The sequence below is a fragment of the Herpailurus yagouaroundi genome, unplaced genomic scaffold, assembly GCF_014898765.1.
Source record: "Herpailurus yagouaroundi ecotype Mexico unplaced genomic scaffold, PumYag 184, whole genome shotgun sequence".
NCBI classification, from domain to species: domain Eukaryota; kingdom Metazoa; phylum Chordata; class Mammalia; order Carnivora; family Felidae; genus Herpailurus; species Herpailurus yagouaroundi.
The window spans coordinates 30,928,423-30,947,435 of NW_024412415.1; the positions used below are offsets into that span (position 1 = coordinate 30,928,423).

At 53.2% G+C, this 19,013-nt stretch overlaps 1 protein-coding gene across 17 annotated transcripts in view; it reads right to left on the reverse strand.

The window, feature by feature from the left end:
* The window catches only part of MEGF11 (multiple EGF like domains 11), a 363,514-nt gene that overhangs the window by 30,795 nt on the left and 313,706 nt on the right, over positions 1–19,013 (reverse strand). For all 17 annotated transcript variants that reach the window (XR_005795871.1, XM_040493025.1, XM_040493026.1 and 14 more), the window contains exons 11-13: positions 3,932–4,052; positions 2,787–2,950; positions 1,617–1,719 (exon numbers count right to left, since the gene is read on the reverse strand). Coding sequence is in view for 16 of the 17 variants with exons in the window: in XM_040493025.1 (XP_040348959.1) it covers positions 1,617–1,719; positions 2,787–2,950; positions 3,932–4,052 (388 nt within the window). In the remaining variant the exon portion in view is untranslated. The remainder of the gene's footprint in view (positions 1–1,616; positions 1,720–2,786; positions 2,951–3,931; positions 4,053–19,013) is intronic.

Genomic DNA, 19,013 nt, shown 5'->3' on the forward strand with positions numbered 1-19,013 from the left:
CCGCATTTGGAGAAATTAGCTTTAGAACAGCAGAGGCCTTGCTGAAAAGTTGTCCATCAAAGACAGAATTTTTAAGCACTAGATCTCATTAAAATCTTACCAGCTCGCTTGAAATCAAGGCAATGAAAAATTAAAGTGGATTTCCACTTGGCTCCAGCTAGGCATCTGGGGTGCCAGTAACTAGGGTGGAGTCTCACTCCGTACCAAGGGGCAGGGCAGAGGAGCCAGGTCAGAGATGCTGCAGAGGAAGCGATGTCCTTGGCTTTCTGCTGGTCAGCAACCTGGTATGAATTATTACCTGAAGACCTACACTGCCAGCAACGCCTGCCTTTTTTCCTCTGTCCACCACCTTGGGACCGACTTCATTCCCGCAGCACAGCATGATTAAGCACTTCCTATATTCATGCGTTACGTTTATTGAGCACAGTGCCATGTACATTTAGCACTTTCAAGTATTCACTCATTTAAACTTCAAAATGACCCTGCAACCGGGAGGATTAGAATTATCTGCATTTCATAGATGGAGAATTCAGGACCCCGAGAGGTTAAAGGACTTGCCCAAGGTCACAGACCCAGGCAGTCTGGCTCCAGGTCTGTGTTCCTGACCAACATGGTCTCTGTCTCTCAGTGGCTGGCAAGCGGTGGATACAGTGATGAACAAGGCCCTGCCTCCAGGGAGCTGATGGTCTAGCTGGGGAGCCGAATAATAAATACTCTGATACAGGTTCAGTGTCGAGTGAGCCAAGTACGGCAAAAAGAAGAGTGTGGGATATTATGAGAATTAATATAAGGGGCTCTGATGTAGTCTTGGCCTGTTGTAAGGGGAAGGCCCTTATCAGGTGAAGAGAAAAGGAAAGAGTGACCCAGGCAGAAAGAAGGCGCGTACAAAGGCCTGGAGTCAGGAGAGTGGTCGGTCCAAATGCTCCAGGGTAGTAGACGGGAGGGGGGGAGGCAAAAGGGAGGTGGCAGAGGTGGGTGGGGGCCAGATCGTACGGACCCTGGGCCACTGTAAGGAATTTGGATTTTATGTAAGCGCCAGGAGAAGCCACTGAGGACTCTTGAGCAGGGGCTAGTATGAATGCAGCTGTGTTTTAAGAAGTTCACTTGGGCCACCATATGCATTAACGGATGCAGCTGGGCAAGAGGGGTGGCCCAGAGAGAGCAAGTAGAAGGCCAAGGCAGGGCCAGCTGGGAGATGGTGCCTGGAGGACCAGGATCATGGCAATGGGATGGATTTGCTCTATGTCAGGGAAGCAGACTGAAGGATACATTTTGGACCAGGAATATGAGCCGGAGCTAAGCGGAAGGTCCCCGTCCCCCTCCCTACCATATCCTCTGTGAATATAGATTCAGCACCTACACCCACCATGTGTTCAACCCTTGTCTGATTTCTTACTGGTATGTTCCTGACCTTCAGAACGAAGCCTGCACATAATAGATGTTCAATAATTTGTCTGCTTGAATTGTATGGAATGGAGAAGTGGGGCCCAGAGGAGATAAGGGAAAGGTGCATATGTAAGGAGCAAGAAGAAGTGAAAAAGAACCGTCAAGAGAAGTACAACCCCAAAGACCTAGTTTCACAGGCCTTGGGTGGTGGCGAGGCAGGGGGCAGTTACCTGTCCATCCGGCCAGGCAGCAGCAGTGGCCTGTGACAGGATCGCAGCCGTCCGCATGGCTGCAGTCACAACGCTCACTGCAGTTTAGCCCAAATGTGCCATCCTGTGGAGAGAAGGGGAGGGAGAAATGACCAGACCTAGACTCCCAGAGGTTCATACACTTCTGTTGGATTTTGATGACAAAATTGAGCCACTGCCCCATGGGGATGCAAAGAGACTGTGGCCGGGGCGCAGTGGGAGCAGTTTTTATAACTGGTGATCGACATGGCCACGAGGTCACTCCAAATCATTCTTTGGCTGCATTCACAGAAATGTGGGGTTCTCGATGGTCAAGCTCGAAAGGATGTAGTTAACGATCATTAACACAACTTTGTAAATGAGAATGCGCTTTGTAAATCACAATGCATCGATCCCATGTGAAGAATGACTGATCTATTCTTTATTCCTAGGCAAGAAGGTACCAACTGACTTTTGTTGCATGTTCATTAGGTGTCAAGAGCCTTCTATCACTCATTTCTCTTAATCCTCACAGCATACCTTTGGGATGGTTCCATTATATTCACAAGTTAAAGACGAGAAATAGGGTCAGAAAGGCGAAGTAACGTGTTCGAGGTCACATAGTTAGGATGTGGCGAAGTCAGCATTTGAACCCAGGACTGTAGGCCTCATTCAACAATATCACATAGTGGTTGGTTTAACTTATTCGTATCTTAGACTAAGATCCAGTGATTAAGTCTGGGTGGTTATTGCTGAAGAGTGTTTGGTTTTGTCCTCCCATACCCTGATCATAAAATTATTGAGGAACAGCAACCCCAAGGGGTTAGTAATGGCTGTCCTGTAGCAGTGGGTTATGAAGGATTCTGAGGCCGCGCATGGGCTCAGGGAAATGTGCCAGAGACAATTAATAATGTTAACCAAGCACAGCAAGGGGGAAGTGATGCCACGGCACTCCATCTGCCGAAGACCTGCCATTTTCTAGAGGAAAGGGCTGAGGTCCCAAAGCAGGAAAGTGGCCACAGAGGTTAGAACTAGGGCTGAGCCCTGAACCCACGTGTCCCACCACCTAGTCCAGGGCTCTTGTCTGCACACCTCCGTGGACAGAACGACCGCAGGGAAAGGGTGAGAGGGGCTGCTGGGCACACCCGGTCCTTCCCTGCCCCGGGCGCTCACCGGGCAGGGCAGTTCGCAGGTGTCTCCGAGCCAGCCGGGGGCACAGGAGCAGGAGCCATCGGCGGGGCTGCAGGCTGCCCCGTTGGCACACGTGCAGCTCTCACTGCAGTCCAGGCCCCACGTCCCGCTGGGACACGGCAGGGTGCAGTCCAGGCCTTGCCACCCTGCGGGGAGGGACAGGGCTGTCACCGCTCCATCTGGGCCCAGCACGGCCTTCTGCCCCCTCTCTCAGCCGGGCCCCTGCCACCTAAACCTTTGTTTCTCTGATTGCTGCGTGAGAAGACACATTCCACCTGGAGTCTGCTCAGAAACACAGCACGGCTGTTAGGAGAGCTGGGGGGAGAACCCAGGTCTCCCGCCTCCCAGTTCTCACTGCCTGTGCTGTAAGTGCTTGATCCCCCCTGGGACAGGGAACCGGCTGAGATGGGGAGGGCTATTTTCTGCCCAGGGTGGAATCCGGCAGCTTATTTTAGGGCCCTTTTTTTCCAGGACAAGCTGGTTTCCCATTCTGAGGCTGGTCACTGGTCTGCTGGCTCTCAGATCCTTTTCTCCCCCTCCCTGCTCTGATCTGTGTCACAGGGGGCTGATCCCTGCTGCCACATACCCCAGGTTCTCCCTCGGCTGGCTCCCAGATGGGCTTCACAGTGGGTGACCTGGCCCACAGACCGCAGTAGGGGAGCAGGAGAGACGTCACGTACCTTGTCCCCTTTCTCTGCTGCAGGCAGGGCCTCTGATGATGGCTGGGTCTCCACCGTGCTCCAGCACTGTCACGCAACCCCTCTATCCACGTGCCAGCTCCCACCCAGTGGCCCTCACTCCCAGGCTCTAGAATTCCACTTCCTCCATCTGTCCTTCCCCTCCAGGAGTGGTGGAAACTCCTCTCACAGCTTCTAAACTCTGGTCAGCCTGCCTTCCTTTGTATGCTACCCCAGCAATTGTAACACCACTGTAACTAATCCCCTCTATTACATTCCTGCTATTGAAGTCCCTGGCATGGGTTTCCTTGGCTGGAACCTGACAGATAAACTCCCTGACTCTGCACGTGGGTGGATGGGGCAGGAACAGCCCAGACTCCTCAGCTTGGCAGCCCACTCGGGCAGTGTGCACATCTGAGGAGGGTGGGGCTGGAAAAGAAGGCACATCACCTTCCTTGCAGGTGCAGGAGCCATCCACGGGGGAGCAGGTACCACCGTTGTTACAGGTACAGACGGACGAGCAGTTGGGGCCGTAGGTCCCCGTGGCACATGGAACTGCACAGACCTCTCCCTGGAAGAAGAGGAGGTGAATTCTGGATCAGAGTTGTCCTGTGCTGGTTGGCTGTGGTAGGGAGAATAATGCCCTCCCCTCTTGCCCCCATAAAAGATGTTCATGTTCTAATCCCTGGAATCTGTGAATGTTACTTTACCTGGTAAAGGGGACTTTGCAGATGTGATTAAGGACCTTGAGGTAAGGAGAATATTCTAGATTATGCAGGTGGACCCAACTAATCACATGAGTCCTTAAAAGTGGAAGATGACTAAAGAAGATCAGAGAGCTATGCCATAGGAACTCCCCCACCTGCCTGTCAGCTGGTTGGAAGAAAGGGAACACAGCCAAGGAATGCACTGGCCTCCGGAAGACAGGATCAACCCTCATTTTAGAGCCAGCAAGAAAATGGGGACCTGAGTCCTACAACCCTAGGAACTGAATTCTACCAACTTTCCTGAATGAGCAGGAATCAGATTCTCCCCTAGAACCTCCAAAAAGGAACACAGCCTGCAGACCCTGACTTTAATCCAATGAGACCCACACCTGACCTACAGGACTGTAAGATAATAAATCTGTGTTGTCTTAAGCCACTAAATGTGTGGTAATTTGTTATAGCAGTGATAGGTAACAGTGATTGTCACTGGTTGGGGGAGGGGTCAGGCTTCCAGACTACAGCTCCAGATGGGGAAAGCCCCCATGGAACTTGACCCCTGAGTCTGTATTAGGTCACAGCAGGACAGAATGTAACCCTTTGCCTTTCAATATTACTTGATTCTCGCCAAGAACCCCATGACACACAGATAATAGTACTCTAATCTCCCCATTTACCTCAACCTCAGAGAAGCTAAATGTAGACAGTAATAGTTCATGTTTACTGAGTGCTTTCTCAGTATCAGGCACATGCATACATCCTCTCATTTAATCCTCACAAGACTCGCAGGAGACTATTTATTGCCTCAGCGTCATTCCTGTTTTATAGATACAGCAATCGTATGGAGAAGTTAGGTAACCCTGCCCCAGTCATGCTACTAAGAACAGCTGATCTCTATTTGAACCAGGGCTGGCTGCCTAACCATTCTGTTACCAGGCATCCTAAACTGGCTTCCCCAGAAAGCATTCTCTGAGATGGAAATTAGTGAGCTCTTGAGAAGGGTCCCCATGAGGAGTAAGGGAAGCAGGACCGGGTAGGGGAGAAACGGCCCTGAGTTGCAGTCAACAATGATCTCTGCTGAGGGATCCAAGCAGGGGAAGGGGAGGGAGAGCCTTTACAGCCCCCACCCAGCATTGGACATCCACTGCTCCGGGGAAGGAGGCATGATTTCATAGGAATCGGCACCCTCTGACTGAGGGCAGTTTCTGGAGAGGGACGCAGTCGGGAGCCACTGTTTCCTGAAGCTGGGGAAGAAGGGGTGCCTCAGCCCCGAAAGCTGAATCTGAGGGGCACACTACAGCGTCCACTATACCAGGCCTCCACGGGTGGGCTATTCATTCCAGTGAAGGGTTCAAGGCGGGGGCGGGGGGGGGGGGGAACCAGGAATGGGGACTTCACAGGCCTTGAGGGGTGAGAGCATTCAATGTGCCGGAGAAGAGCCAGGTACAGGCAATCCAGGCAGGAAGAGTGTGGACAAGAGTGCAGAGGAGTGTGAGAGCTGAGAATTTTCTAGGGGTAACTGCTGGAAGAGTTTGTGTAGAGAGCGGTGAGGGGGATATTTAAAGGGGAGCTGGGAGCCTTGAACAGCAGGTAAGGGGGTTTGGCCTTTCTTCCCTGAGCTCTTTGGGACATGCCTTCCACACTCAGGAGCCTGTCTGCTCTGAGCATGTGCTCATTAGAGGTTGGAGTCCTTCACCAGAAGTCTCCATGGTTCCCACACTTTCCCTTGCCAGTCCCTGGCAGGCCCTGACCAGCTGGAGTCTGCAGCACTCCCATTACCCAGAAAGCTCTAATTTTTCCAAGACTATAAATAGCCCCCAGGAATATATTTAAGCTCTGAGGGTCTTGGCCCATGTGCAAATTGCACGCACAGCTTATGAGTTTCTCTGCATGAATTTACTTTAAGGGAGAGGGGTTTCTCTCCTGGTATCCTCATTAGTGTCCCGGGCCCCAGTCCTCCCACGAGGCCTCCAGGGGCCTGTGAGCCCAGCTGTGGGTCTGTTGATGGGGCTCAGAGAGGACTTTCCATCCTGGCCCTATCCCAGGGGGCAAGATACAGAATGCCCAGCTTGAAATGTCTGCTCCCCAAAAGGCTGCACCAGGGCACCCATTTTCTCACAGTGAAACCCATGCAGGGATATTGACAGCTTGAGGTTGCCGGGCCGAGAGGACTTTCTTCTTCCCAGAGAAGGAAATGGAGACTCAGAGAGGGTCAGTGACTTATTCTGCACCCCCCACCCCTGGTGTATTAGTGAGAATGAAGGAGAAGGCAGGGAGGGAGGAAGGAGAATCAGACGTTCCTTCCAGAGAGGCGGCAGAGCCCGGTGGTTCGAGAATGGACTCTGGTGCCATCCTATTTCCAGCACTTACTGCGTGACCTCGCACAATTTGCTAAACCGCTCTGGGACTCAGTTCTTGCATCTGTAAAATGGGAGAAATAACATCCCTACCTCATAACGATTGTCAAGAGGATCAAATTAGTTACATTTGAAGTAGACAGAACAGCGCCTGGCAGGTAGAAATTGCTATAAAAGCTCTTATTACTGCAAAGAAATCTCTCCTGTGGAAAGAATACACAAAACCCTCCAAGGTTTTGGCAGAGGCAGCTATGGAAAAGGGATAATCTCTCACTCAGTGAACAATGCTGGGCCCTGTGCAGTCAAGAAGCCTGGTGCTCACAGGGGCAGGAATCCTGACTTCATGCCCCCGGGTTCACCTTCTCCCTCCTCCTGTAGGCTGTGTCCCCAGTTCTCTTCCTCATGGCTGAAGCAGGCCAGAAATTTTATCACAACACACCAGGGGCATGGTCTGGGAGGACAGATTGACCTCTCACTGAGGAGGGGCTACTATGTGCCAGGAGCACCTCCCAACACTTTGCATTTGTTAGTTCCTAAAGGCAAAAAGTCCAAACAGAGCAGCGAGCAGTTTCTAAAGTACAGAGTACTGCACCAAAGGGATGTGAGCCTGGTATGCCTAACTCCGAGCACTCCCCTTCTTCCACCCATTCTGTCCTGACCCCCACTTGGCTCAAACTCCTTCAGAAGCACAAATACTAAAGTTTTCGTCCAGTTCCCTACTTCCGGCCACTGAGCGGAGGGTCAGGCCTGCTCTAGAATTGATTGGCTGTCTCTGGGGATTGACATTTACTGCAAGCCAATCATCAGCCTAATTTCTCAGATTTAGACTAACAGCCCCGCCCACCTCCGGGCAGGCCGGGGAGGCTGGCTAAGGCGGGGTGGTTCCCAAGGTGCCCCAGGTACGACCTCCCAACATGCAGGCCATTCTCTCACCCACACACCTCCCCAGATTGGGGGACCACTAACAGGCTTTAATCATGATGGCCTGTGAGGCAGGTCTGAGCCTACAGGGTCAGTATTTGTATCTATATGTGCTTAGGTAGTCAGTGTATACACCTGTGAGTGTGTGTGTGTGTGTGTGTGCGCGCATGTGCGCATGCATGTGTGGATGTCTAGGGGTATCTGTTTACCTGCCTGGGTGGGTCTGGGTAGAAATCCTTTTCCTCTTGCTACGTTCCACCCCCAGTCCTGCTCTAGTGGGAATGGGTACATACACAGCCACTGTGCTTGAGTCTGCCCTGGGCTGTGAGCTCAGGGAGACGGGGATCTGATTTTATTCATGTTTAGATTCTCAGGGCTTGAGAGCCTGTTGGTACATAATGAGCCCTCAATAAATGTTGTTTAATTGAAATGAGATGTTTGTGGGTACACGCTGGCTTCTACTGTGGACAACCAGAAGGACTGGGCACCTTCCATATGCTTTCTCTCTCATGCCAGGCAATTCAACAAATGTTCGCTACATGGGGACAACTCTGAGCCAGCCTGGCAGTGGGCTCCAGGGGCCCTCAGGATGCTGAGACCCAGTGTCTGCCTTTGGGCAACTCCCAGGCAGCGTCCACACAGGCACACTCTTCGCTGCATCCAGATGTGTTTACCTGTCCACTTATTTGCTGTCTGCTCCCCCAGTGAGACTGAAAGTTTCATGACAACAGGGCTCTTATCTGTCTGGGCTGCCCCAGTGTCTGTAGCTCAGCACCTGGCATAGAGTACAGGTATCTATCATGTTGAACAAATGAGTGACGGGACCTGTTGGGCCCAGGTTCTGTGGCTCCCATCACACACACGAAGCAGGATAGTGTCTGGTCTGAGGCTGGCCACGTTACCACGCCAAAGCTGGCCTTTTCTGGGGGCTCTTGTGAAAAGGGAAAGCCAGGCCAGATCCTGGTCTATGGTTCCAAGCCATACCCTGCCACTCCCTGCCCAAAGCCTGCCCGGCCAGGCTGAGGGTGAGAAGTGCAGCTACAAAATTACCCTGCTGGCCTCCAGTGCACCTGCTCAGGGAGACAAGACCCTCTGACCTGAACAGGATGGTAAAGATGATCAAACCCATGGCTCTCATGAAAAGGAGACTATAAGCCAGAGGGCCACGAGGCAGAGCTGAGACCTGTGGGCCAACGCTCAGGGGACTGGCTGCCAGACTGCATCCTCTCTGCTCCCTGTCCCCCGGCCCAGTGCCTGGTCTAGACCAGCCCTGAATCCACATCTGTTGATCTTTTCACACTCCGGGGAAAAGGAGAGGACAAGAGGCCAGGCTTGTGAGCTCACATCAGAGGTAAAGTTGGGGAGACTGCATTTGGCACCTCTCATGCCTCACAGATCTTGGCACTTACACCCTCACTCCTTCATCAAGAGCACCCTAAGGCCCTGTATTGAGGCTGTTCCCCAAGATCTCCATCCAGCACATCTCTTACTGCCAGAGGACAGTGTTCTCTTCTGATTGACCCACGTGCATGCTGGGTCATATATAGGTCTTGGTTTCCCTATCAATTATATGTCGTTATTAAAATCAATCAGTCTCCCCAACTTCTTGCCACCAAGGACCCTTGTTAGTATCCTCCCCCTACAAAGCCCCTTCAATTTGAAAGGCACTGGCGATATTCTGGGCTGGTATCTAAGGCCAGTCACGTATTGAGCAGGTGGAATGTGGCCAGTGACCACATGCCACGTGACTCTGGTGGCAGCATCTTGTCCACCAACCATGACCCAGAAATTCCAGTGATGTCACCTGCAACCAATCAGAGCTTCTGATGAGCGCACTGTAACCTGAGATATCACATAGAGTTAATTTAATTCTAATTAAAAGCAAAAGAAAAACCTTGGTGTTTTAGTTAGCTTCATCGCAGGTGATGGAATATTGCCTGTAGGCTCTGTGAAATGTTCAAAACCCCTCTTGGCAACCTGCTGCAGCCTTTTCAAGCATCTAGCTGGGAACCACCAGCTGAATTGTCTCTAAGGGCCCTTCAGCTCTGACTCTCTGAACATTTTCTTGCCTGCAGTAGGGGTCTTAGCCCAAAGGACAGAGGAATGGTAGGAACAGAGGCCCAGGGCTAGGGAGTCCTCCTGGGGCTCTAAGAATCACACGGGCCAGGTGGCCACCTACTCTGCTCATGCATGGTCTGGGCCTGACCACACACCATTCATAACAATGAGGGACGGCCCGTCGCACCAGAGTTGGAAGGACTCTGGGAATCACTTGGTCCAGCTGTCTTGCTTTACAGGTTAAGGAAACTGAAGCCAAGAGAGGGAACATGACTTGCCCGAGGCCACACAGCCAATGAGAAACAGGGATGGGTTTCAAACTCAATCTCTTGGCACCCATTACAAGCACAGGATGCTAATAGCCTAGCTGTGGTGAAACTCTAGGAGAGCCTACGCTGCCCCTGCTCATACTGACAGCACACTCACCACCGAAGCACAGAGCATCCGGAACACATGGCCCTGACCTTGAGGAAGGGCTGCCTGCTGAGGCCCAGATGTTTGGAGTCTTTCTCAGCACCTGGAAATTGATGCCTGAGTATTCTTACATTCTTACCCATCCCCATCTCCCCTCCGCACAGCCCACACCCCCAGCCCCGGAAAGGGAGCCCTCCACCTCCCACAGGGACAGACCCCCGAGGTTCCAGCTTCTGCTGGGGGAAGCCTGCCAGCCCCGCTCAGCGGCTCCACTCTGTGAATGGACGATGGATGTGAACACCTCCTCTCATCCAAAGGCCTGTTAATTATAGATGCAGCATTGGCTATTAACATCTTGAACTTGATTTGAAAGAGCTACCGGTGGAATGGAACCCCTGGAGCTGGTTGCTGAAGAGATGCAAATCTCCCCTACACCTTCCACCTGCCTTCTTGCACAACGTGGCGGCATAGGCCGGTGGGTAATGAGTTACATGTTCTATTAAATTTGTTTCAAATGCTCTTTATTGAATTTTCTCCCCTGCAATACGCTGCTTTGTAGTTTGGCCCTGTTTGGGAAAATTAATCAGCAGCTGGGCTTCTGGTGTGGATCATCCGTTTTCCTTGCAACAGGCCAGAGGTTAATGAGTATTTTTTGGAGAGGGAGGAGGAGAGGGATGGAAAGTGGTTGACTCTGCCTCCCAGAAAAGAGGGAGGCGATGTTGCAAGTTCATCTCTGGGTCCCTTTAAATATGTTCTGGGGGTGGGAGGCAGTGTAAACGGAGTGGAGCTGGGCTCTCTAGATCCAGGCCAGGGTGGTGGGTATATGCTCCTGCCAGCCTATGGGAGCTCAGCAGAGAGGACTCTGGGAGAGCCAGTCAGGGAAGCCACCCTGACCCACATGTCTTCTTGTTGGAGAGCTACAGATGGTTTAGGTAAGAGACGGCCCTTGCATCTAGGGTCAGAATGCATGGATCGAAGTAAGGCAAAAGCACCAGCTCATGGCAACGTGGCCTCATTCGTCCATCCATCCAGTCCACAGAACTTTGCCAAAAACCTCCTATACAGGCCAGGCACCATGACAGGCCCCGGGTCTCATCAATGATGACACCGGACTAGATGCGACCTAAGGTCCTATTCAGCCCCTACCATATTCTTGAGCCTCCCCCCACCCCCCTACTTCAGAGCAGGGGTCCCTGTCACTGGCTCCTTTGTGGCACTAGCTGCAATCGTAATGAATTTAAAAAAAAAATCAACTCTCATTCACTGGATTGTAAGTTCCAGGAAGGTAGGGACTGGGTCTGCTTTATTCAGCCCTACAGCCCCAGCCCTTAGCACAGACCCTCGCTGCTCAGTGCACATGTACTGACTTAGTTCGGTCGTTCTGGAAATGGTTTTCAAGCATGAGCACGTGTCAGACACTGTGCTAGGCTGGGGGACACACCAAGAGTGGCACAGAGATTGTCCCCCCCCCCCCCATGGAATTTACCCTCTAGTGGCTGGAGCAGGGTACAGCACGGGGTGAGGCAGTGGCATGAGAAGGGTGGAGGTTAGTCCCCTTCTCACATCCCCACAACGTTCTGTAGGCAGCCTTTAGTGGCCTCTCAGATCTTCTGGTTGCTCCTGTTTCCTCCCCCTCCCCTGCCACCCCTGGAGGTTCACGGCCACCAGTGCAGGCTGATCTTGATGTCTAACGTCATGTCAATGCCAGCAGCACACATGTGGAGTCCGCTTGGTTCTTTCCAAGGCCCCCTGCCAGGCGGGTGGCCACGTTTGCCAAGCAAACTCCCAGCCCTGGGCTGCTGGCTCTCTCCCTGCCCACCCTTCTCAGTCATCACCACCCCCAGCTCCAACGCTCAGGCAGTGGGACTCCCAGATAGGGAGCCTCATTTATAATTTTCTGGGGAGAAAGAATGACACATGGCTCACAAGGCAAATGGAGAACAGCTCGGACCGAACGCCAACCACGGAGGGCTCTCCAATGCAGAGCAAACCTCACTGGACCTAATTAGTGTGTCACTGATAAAGCAGCAACTGACAGCGGATACATGTTGGGGAAAAGAAACTCTGCATAAGGCATGAGGAGCAGAGGGTCAAAGAGATGAGAGGGAGAGAGGGATGGAGGTCACTTATCACATCCATTCCCATCCCTGCCTTCCCATGCTGAGGGGGTAACACCCAGGGTCATTCTGTCTGGCTCCCAAGGGGGATGGGTGGAAAAGGGCTGAAGATTAGGCCTGGAAGCCCTATGTCTGTCCAAAATGAGTTAGCTGTCAGTGACCTGAGGCTGCTCTGTACAGCTGTGCAGGCAACACACTGCACAACTCTAGAGGTGCCACTCACAGGACAGTCATCAGTTTGGGTATATATTACATTAATTTTCTGGCAGATGTCAGTATAATGTCTTGAGAAAGGGATGCCTTTTTCTCATCTGCACAAATATGCTATATAACTCTGACCCCTCACGAGTCTTCTCTGAAGGAGCACAGACACCTTCTAATGGTTCCCAAACAGATACCAAGATATTACAGAGACCTGAGCGGTTGTGAGTGTGGTCAAGGAAGGACATTTGGGCTCAAGTTAAAGCCATGCCACTTACTGGCTGCAAGACCAGGAGGTCCTCCTGGAGACTCAGCTGCTTGCTGTCTTGGTGAAACAAAGTTTCTCTTCTGGTCTGCATTGCTGTCCTTGTCCTATCAGTAAGTCCCCTCCCCTTCTCCAACTGGTTCCTCCTGAAGAGTCTCTTCTGAGATCAGAGAAGGCATCACAGGCTAACAAGAGCTCATAGAGCCCTCATCAGAGGTCTCTGTATCTTGCCAGGTGACTCCCAAGTCTAAGAGCCCTGCAGAGTTCTTACATGCATAGTGGGCAGCCCCCAGAGACGGGGAACAGGTGCAGGCAGGACTCTGGTCCTCACCACTGTCCACACCCCTGCACCCCTACAGATGGGGCTGACCTACTGTCTCAGGACAGACTGCTCCCTTGGTGCCAGCCCATAGCAGGTGCTTGATGTCCTCTGTCCCCTTCTGTTCTTGTAATAGCCCTGCAGGGAAGGAATTACCTCCCTTGAGAGAGAACCACCCTAGAGAGAGGCCAAACCAAGGCTGGAGGGGTCAATCTGCCCTAAGTCACTGTGGGAAAGGGGCCAACAGATCCCTCGGACCAAGCTCTCCCCTCGACCCAGCCACCTTGGCTGCAGACAGACTGGCGATACTGGGGACCCAAATGTCCCGAGCACCTACTGCGTGCTGGTGCCTTCCTACACATTAGTTATTAAATGTATGCTGATGGCTACTAGCAACTTCCGGGGGGCGGTCTTAGGGGGCATTTGTATCTCGTGTCGGGAAACTCTTAAAGCCCCAAAGTCTTTAAAACTTGGAGGAATAAAGCTAAGATAGCGGAAAGACAGAGAACAGGCCCCATGAGCGAGAGAGCCTGGGGAGTGAGCCGACACCCATCAAATGGCGTGTATCCTCTGAAAGACAGCGCTGGCTACAGTGACGATGATGGTGACAGCACTGCTGGCGACTGAGCATGCCGTCAGCCTGCCGCACGCGGAGGGCCTCAGCCCTCAGTGGGAAGGCCTCGCTTTCTAAGACGGCTTCGCTTTCCTGCTCTTGGCCTCATCGCCCCGTCCCTGCTCCTCCTCCTGTGTCCTGTGCTGAGGGTCTGGGGGGTGGGGATGACTCCAGACACAGAGAATCAGGGCTTCCCCTGCAGGATCAGTTCTCCCCTGAGAACAGGACAAGGCTTCCCTACAAAGACTGGGCCCGAAGCTTCGAGAATCCCTGGACAAGCCCTGACAGCCTTAGGCCCCAATCACTCCGCATCAGATTTTTTTGAGTTCCTTAGTGGTTTTAGAAAGCGCCGGGAGAACACTGCTTCTGAACTGCCGGGAGAGCCTACGGTGGGGCATCAAGGAGAGGTCTCCATGAGCTTCGAGGAAAGAGTTTGCAGAACAGAGTGGGGCGGGGGGGCCCAAGATGAGACTAGTACCGGAGGGCCACCGCCTTACTTCAGATGTTCTGCAGACTGTTTCTGGGGAGCCTGTGTGTGTGTGTGCGCACGTGCACGTGTGTGCGTATACACTCCTGATGCGTGTCATGTGAATATTACACGTGGGCCCTGCACGTACTAGATGCACATGTGCTCTGCATGTGTTGAAGAGCCCGCGAGGGACAGGATTTATGCCTGCTGTCCCAGGGTCCTGATTTGGATGGTAGCTTCTCGGGGCCGCCATGCGTGGTCCGTGCAGTGCGTGAGTTTGGTGTTGGCGTGCTCTGTACCAGTGGTGGGGCAGCTGTGGTATAACCTTAGCATCTGCACGTCGGACATTTGGGCCAATCCTGGCCGTAGAGCCCCAAAGGTGATTTGTTCAGGTAGCTCTGAGTATGGACTGTATGGTGTGGACACGCTGGATCCATGTGAGGGACTGGACACATGAGAGGTGTGTGTGTGTGTGTGTGTGTGTGTGTGTGTGTGTGTGTGTGCGCGTGTATGTGTGTGTATTGCAGGGCCTAGATCCTCTGAGGTGGCGGCTGGGTGGTATGGGCCCAGGGCAGTGGCCTGAACAGCTAGAGTCTCAATAGTGATAATGTCCCAGATGGGAACCAGATTATGGGAAACAGAGGCTCCTACAGATTCTGATGGGGATGTTTACCAGGGTCCAAGGAAAATGTGGACTATTCATGACTTAGGGGATGCTTTTTTCTTTTTTTTTAATGTTTTGTTTTTATTTTTGATAGAGAGAGAGAGAGAGAGAGCAGAGCGTGAGCAGGGGAGGGGCAGAGAGAGAGGGAGACACAGAATCTGAAGCAGGCTCCGGGCTCCGAGCTGTCAGCACAGAGCCGGATGTGGGGCTTAACCTGCAAACTGTGAGATCGTGGCCTGAGCTGAAGTTGGAGGCTCAACCCACTGAGCCACCCAGGTGCCCCAAGGGGATGCTTCTAAATGACCCATGCGTTTATTCAACGAATAGCTACTGCTCCCACTCTGTGCAGGAGACTGTGCCAGTCCCGGGAGGGGCCAGGGTTAGGAAGGAAGCAGGGTGGGGAAAAGGGCAGAGACACAGGGATGAATCGGACAGACCTGCCCCCTACCCCGGCAGCTGTCTAGTAGAGAGGACAGAAACATCCACAGTGGGCCACCAGAGCGGGCGGGCCAGCACACAATATGGAGTGGTTTCGTTCCAGTGGGAAGCGAGCAAGGAGGCTGTACGAAGAGGCAGAAACCCAGCTGAGGCTGGTTCCTGCACAGGCCGGGTTCGGCCAGGAGGATGGACAGCAAGGGCATCCGGGGAGGTGGCAGATTGGACAGAGGCACAGCGGCGGGGCCATGCGTGGCTAAGGGGGTCTCCAGGGCAAGGTGATCTGTTAGGATCTGCTGGAACACTGGGGCTGAGGGGCGGTGGATAGGACAGGCATCTGGCGGTCAGACCGGCCCAGCCAGCCCAGGAAGGCCTCCAGTGCCAGGCTCCAATCTGTGCCCTGAAGACAAAGGTGGGTCCAACAGCAGGTAAGCGATTTAGTGTTCCAGCCTATTTTAGGAACCCTCCTCCCCCAAAGGCAGGGGTCTGGGCCACTCCTTTCTGGTTGAGAGAGGTTGAAAACCCAGACTCAGGCAAATTCAATCGCTTACGGACTGTAGAGTCAGTCATTAAAGAAAAGCAGTTATAGGCCTGACTACAAAGAAAGCCCAGCAGGGGTGCCTGGGTGGCTCATTCTGTTAAGTGTCTGACTTCAGCTCTGGTCATGATCTCATGGTTTGTGAGTTCAAGCCCGGTGTCGGGCTCTCCACTGTCAGTGCAGCGCCTGCTTTGGATGCTCTGTCCCTCTCTCTTGCTCACGTGTGAGTTCGTGGGCCTTCTCTATCACAAATAAAATAAACATAAAAAAAAAAAAAAAAAAAAAGAAGGCCCAGCAGTTGAAACTCAAGAAGCTTTTTGGGGGGCGCAGAGTGGAGGTAGAAGAGGCTGCCCTTACCCACACTGTCCACTCCTCTCATCCCCCGACTGCTAATTCTCTGCACCTTTCTAAAGCAGGTGACCTATGGATTTTTCAGGCTCTCAGAGGTTTTCTCAGCCAACTTCTCAAAGAATGCTTCACTACACACAACATGGGCCTAGAAGGTGCTTCCCATGTAAGGCCCTGAGGCTTCCGGGCGGCGTTGAAGGGAGCCTAAAGTAGGTGTGGCCTCCCTGTAGGAAGGGAGATGGTAATTTCCAGCCTGGGGCACAGCCCGTCTGGGTCTGCAGGCCAGGGAGAAGAGGGGAGCGAGGCCCCAGAGGGAGACGGGGCTGGAGGGGCTTGTCCTGCAGCCCTGGCCTGGGGAGCGGCTCAGGGCTGGGCTTGAGAGTGGGGAAGGCCAAGATCAGTAACCATGCTGAGCCTGTTCCCATGTGTATAAAATGGCAGCAGTGACTTGTCACCCATAGGGCTGTGAGAACACAGGAGATGCTGGGCAGGAGAGCATTCTGGTGTGGAAGAACTGTGGTAGAGACAGGGGTCATGGTAGGGACCCAGGGCTCCATCCACACCACCACCTGTCACATTGATGCTTCCCGTCCTACCTGACGGATGCCTGATTGCTCCCCAGTTTGATGCTACTTGCAAATTTGACTCCCGTGGCTGGAGCACCCCTGTGGCCGTGGTTAAGGTTTTAGCCTGGTGGGGGGCGCTGAGGATCCTTTGGGGTTTGCCCAAAGAAGAGGCAGGGCACAGAGGTTCCAGTGGGCTCTGGAATCTGACTGTTGGGCTTAGGTCCTGGCTCTGACACTTACAGAACCCTGGGCATTTTACTTTTTCAGCTTTAATGGGGTATAGTTGACCAACTTGGGGTAAGCTGTTAACCTCTCTGCATCTCAGTCTTCCTGTCTGCAAGGGGATTGTGGTAGTACCTTCCTCCAAGGGTAGCGGTGAAGCTCAAGTAAGTTAATATATGTCATCTTCTTAGAGGAGTGCCAGGCCCAGAGGAAGGGCCATAAATGCTTTAGGCATTTTGAGTGTTACACACGGTCCATTAGAGCCCAGGCCACTGCAGACCGCAAGGAAAGGAACAGATTTACCTGCTCTGGCCACTTTCACGCTCTGTTTCCCCTCACTACCATCCTGCAAGGTACTCCCCGTGGGAGGTGAGCAAAGTGAGGTATACGAGGTGGGCCTGTTATACACTGCCACATTGGCGAGATTCAGACGCGGGTTCCCTCGGCTCAAAGCCCACGCCCTCCCCACTACACCAAGCAGCCTCTGCCGAAGAGCCACAGGGAGTGATGGGAGCCAACTTCCACTGAGCACTCACTATAAGCTGAGCTCTTAGACAGTGACGTCCCTGTCTCCTCACACAGGGTACGGGGCGGCAGAGGTCAAGCATGGGGCTGCTTTGGTCACTCCCCTTGCTCAAGACTACAGTGGCTCCCTCTTGCCTGCTGAATTCATCTCGTGTCCCTGCCCTGGTGCACAGGGCCCCGCCGGCTCTGCTCCCACTCTCTCCCCTCACATTCCGTCCACCCCTGCTCATCCGGGCCATCAGGCTGGGGTGGCCCTGCCCAGGTCCCCTGTGCCTGTCTCAGGAATGAACACCCCTCCTCAGACCGCTCAGGTGAGGTGAGAACAATTATCTGGTAGTGTTTTTGGAGACAACTTTTGAGTTTTTGTTTTTGTTTTTGTGTTTACCCCCATTGCTAAGTTCCCTATTCGCCCTGCCTTGAAGTAATTTATTCATGACCTTTTTGTGCAACATCTTTCATTTTCCAGACATAATCACATCTTCTGGCAGGAACCCCTTTCCCTCGTGGGGTGCACAATTACTGCTGCAGATGAGACTATTGGTGCTAATGACTAAGCGGGGAGATGGCCGGGGAGGGGCCAGGCTGGGTGGGGTCTTGGAAGAGAGGGCAGGGGTAGCGGGAAGGAAGGGAGGGGGTTCTTCCTTTGTTCCAGACCTGCAAGCTTGGTAGGGAGTCAGTCTGCCCACTGCTCCCCCTCACGCCTCCGGGGACACACACCCTGGAACTTCTTCCAGTCCTTCCTAGAAGTGTTTCCTGTGAGCTTTACAGCAGCCCCAGGATGCAGGGAGCACCTGTCTTTGTAGAAGATGAAGTGAAGGCACAGACGGGTAAAGTGACTTGGTCCAATAGTGAGGTGGCAGCAAAGCCAGGGTCAGAGCCCAGGTCAGCATCCGGCTGGCCTTCTCCTCAGCCCTGATCCGCTCACCGCACAGCTGTCCTGAGGCGAGTGTGGCCTCCGAGCCATAAGCCTTGGGTCCAGCTCAATGTCCTCACGAGTCACGTCACCCTGGACCAGACCTGGAACCCCTCCAAACTTTGGTTTCCTCTTCTATGCAATAGCCCTAACACTTTTCGCCCTGCTTTCCTCATTAGGGGGGCTATGTGAGGCGGCTAGGTAAGCTGGGAAGGGCCGCCCCAGAGGAAGGGAGGGAGACTGAGGCTCCTAGCCTATCTCCCCTCAAAGACAAAGCGAGGAAGGGCACTAGGCTCCCACCGAGAAACGAGAAATGAGGTTGCCAAGGCTGTGCCCTTTCCCAGGAAAAGGCCTGAGGGAGTCTCCAAGCTGCTTATTTAGCACAGATCCACAGCCCTCTCCTCTCCAGTTTTTGTTTGTGGCTCAAAGTGCAGGCTCTGGGTTCACACAGCTAGAGGCTCAGCTCCTGGTGGCCACTTACAAACTAGGGAAGGTTACTTCACCTCTCTGAGCCTCGGTTTCCTCATCTGCAAAGTGGGGATACTGATAGTCTGTACCTACAGGGTAATCGTGAGGATTACATAAAATGACGAACAAAGAGCAGGGGGCCTGGCCTAAGGCGTGCCATGGTCACTCAGAGCTCCGCTCGCTCATCTGCTTCCTCTAGACCTTTCAGGACAGCATCCCTGACTCGTGGCCTGGGCCAACTCTCCAGAGTCTGTGGGGGGTGGCCAGGCCCGAGAGCCGGTGGGAGCAAACACCCCAGGAACACCAGAGAATTGGATGAAAAGAAAACTGGTGATGCTCAAAGCATGGATGCCTCAGCTCCAACACCCTCTTCTGTTTCATGGAGAGAGCTCCAGGCTCTGGACCAAAGTCCCAG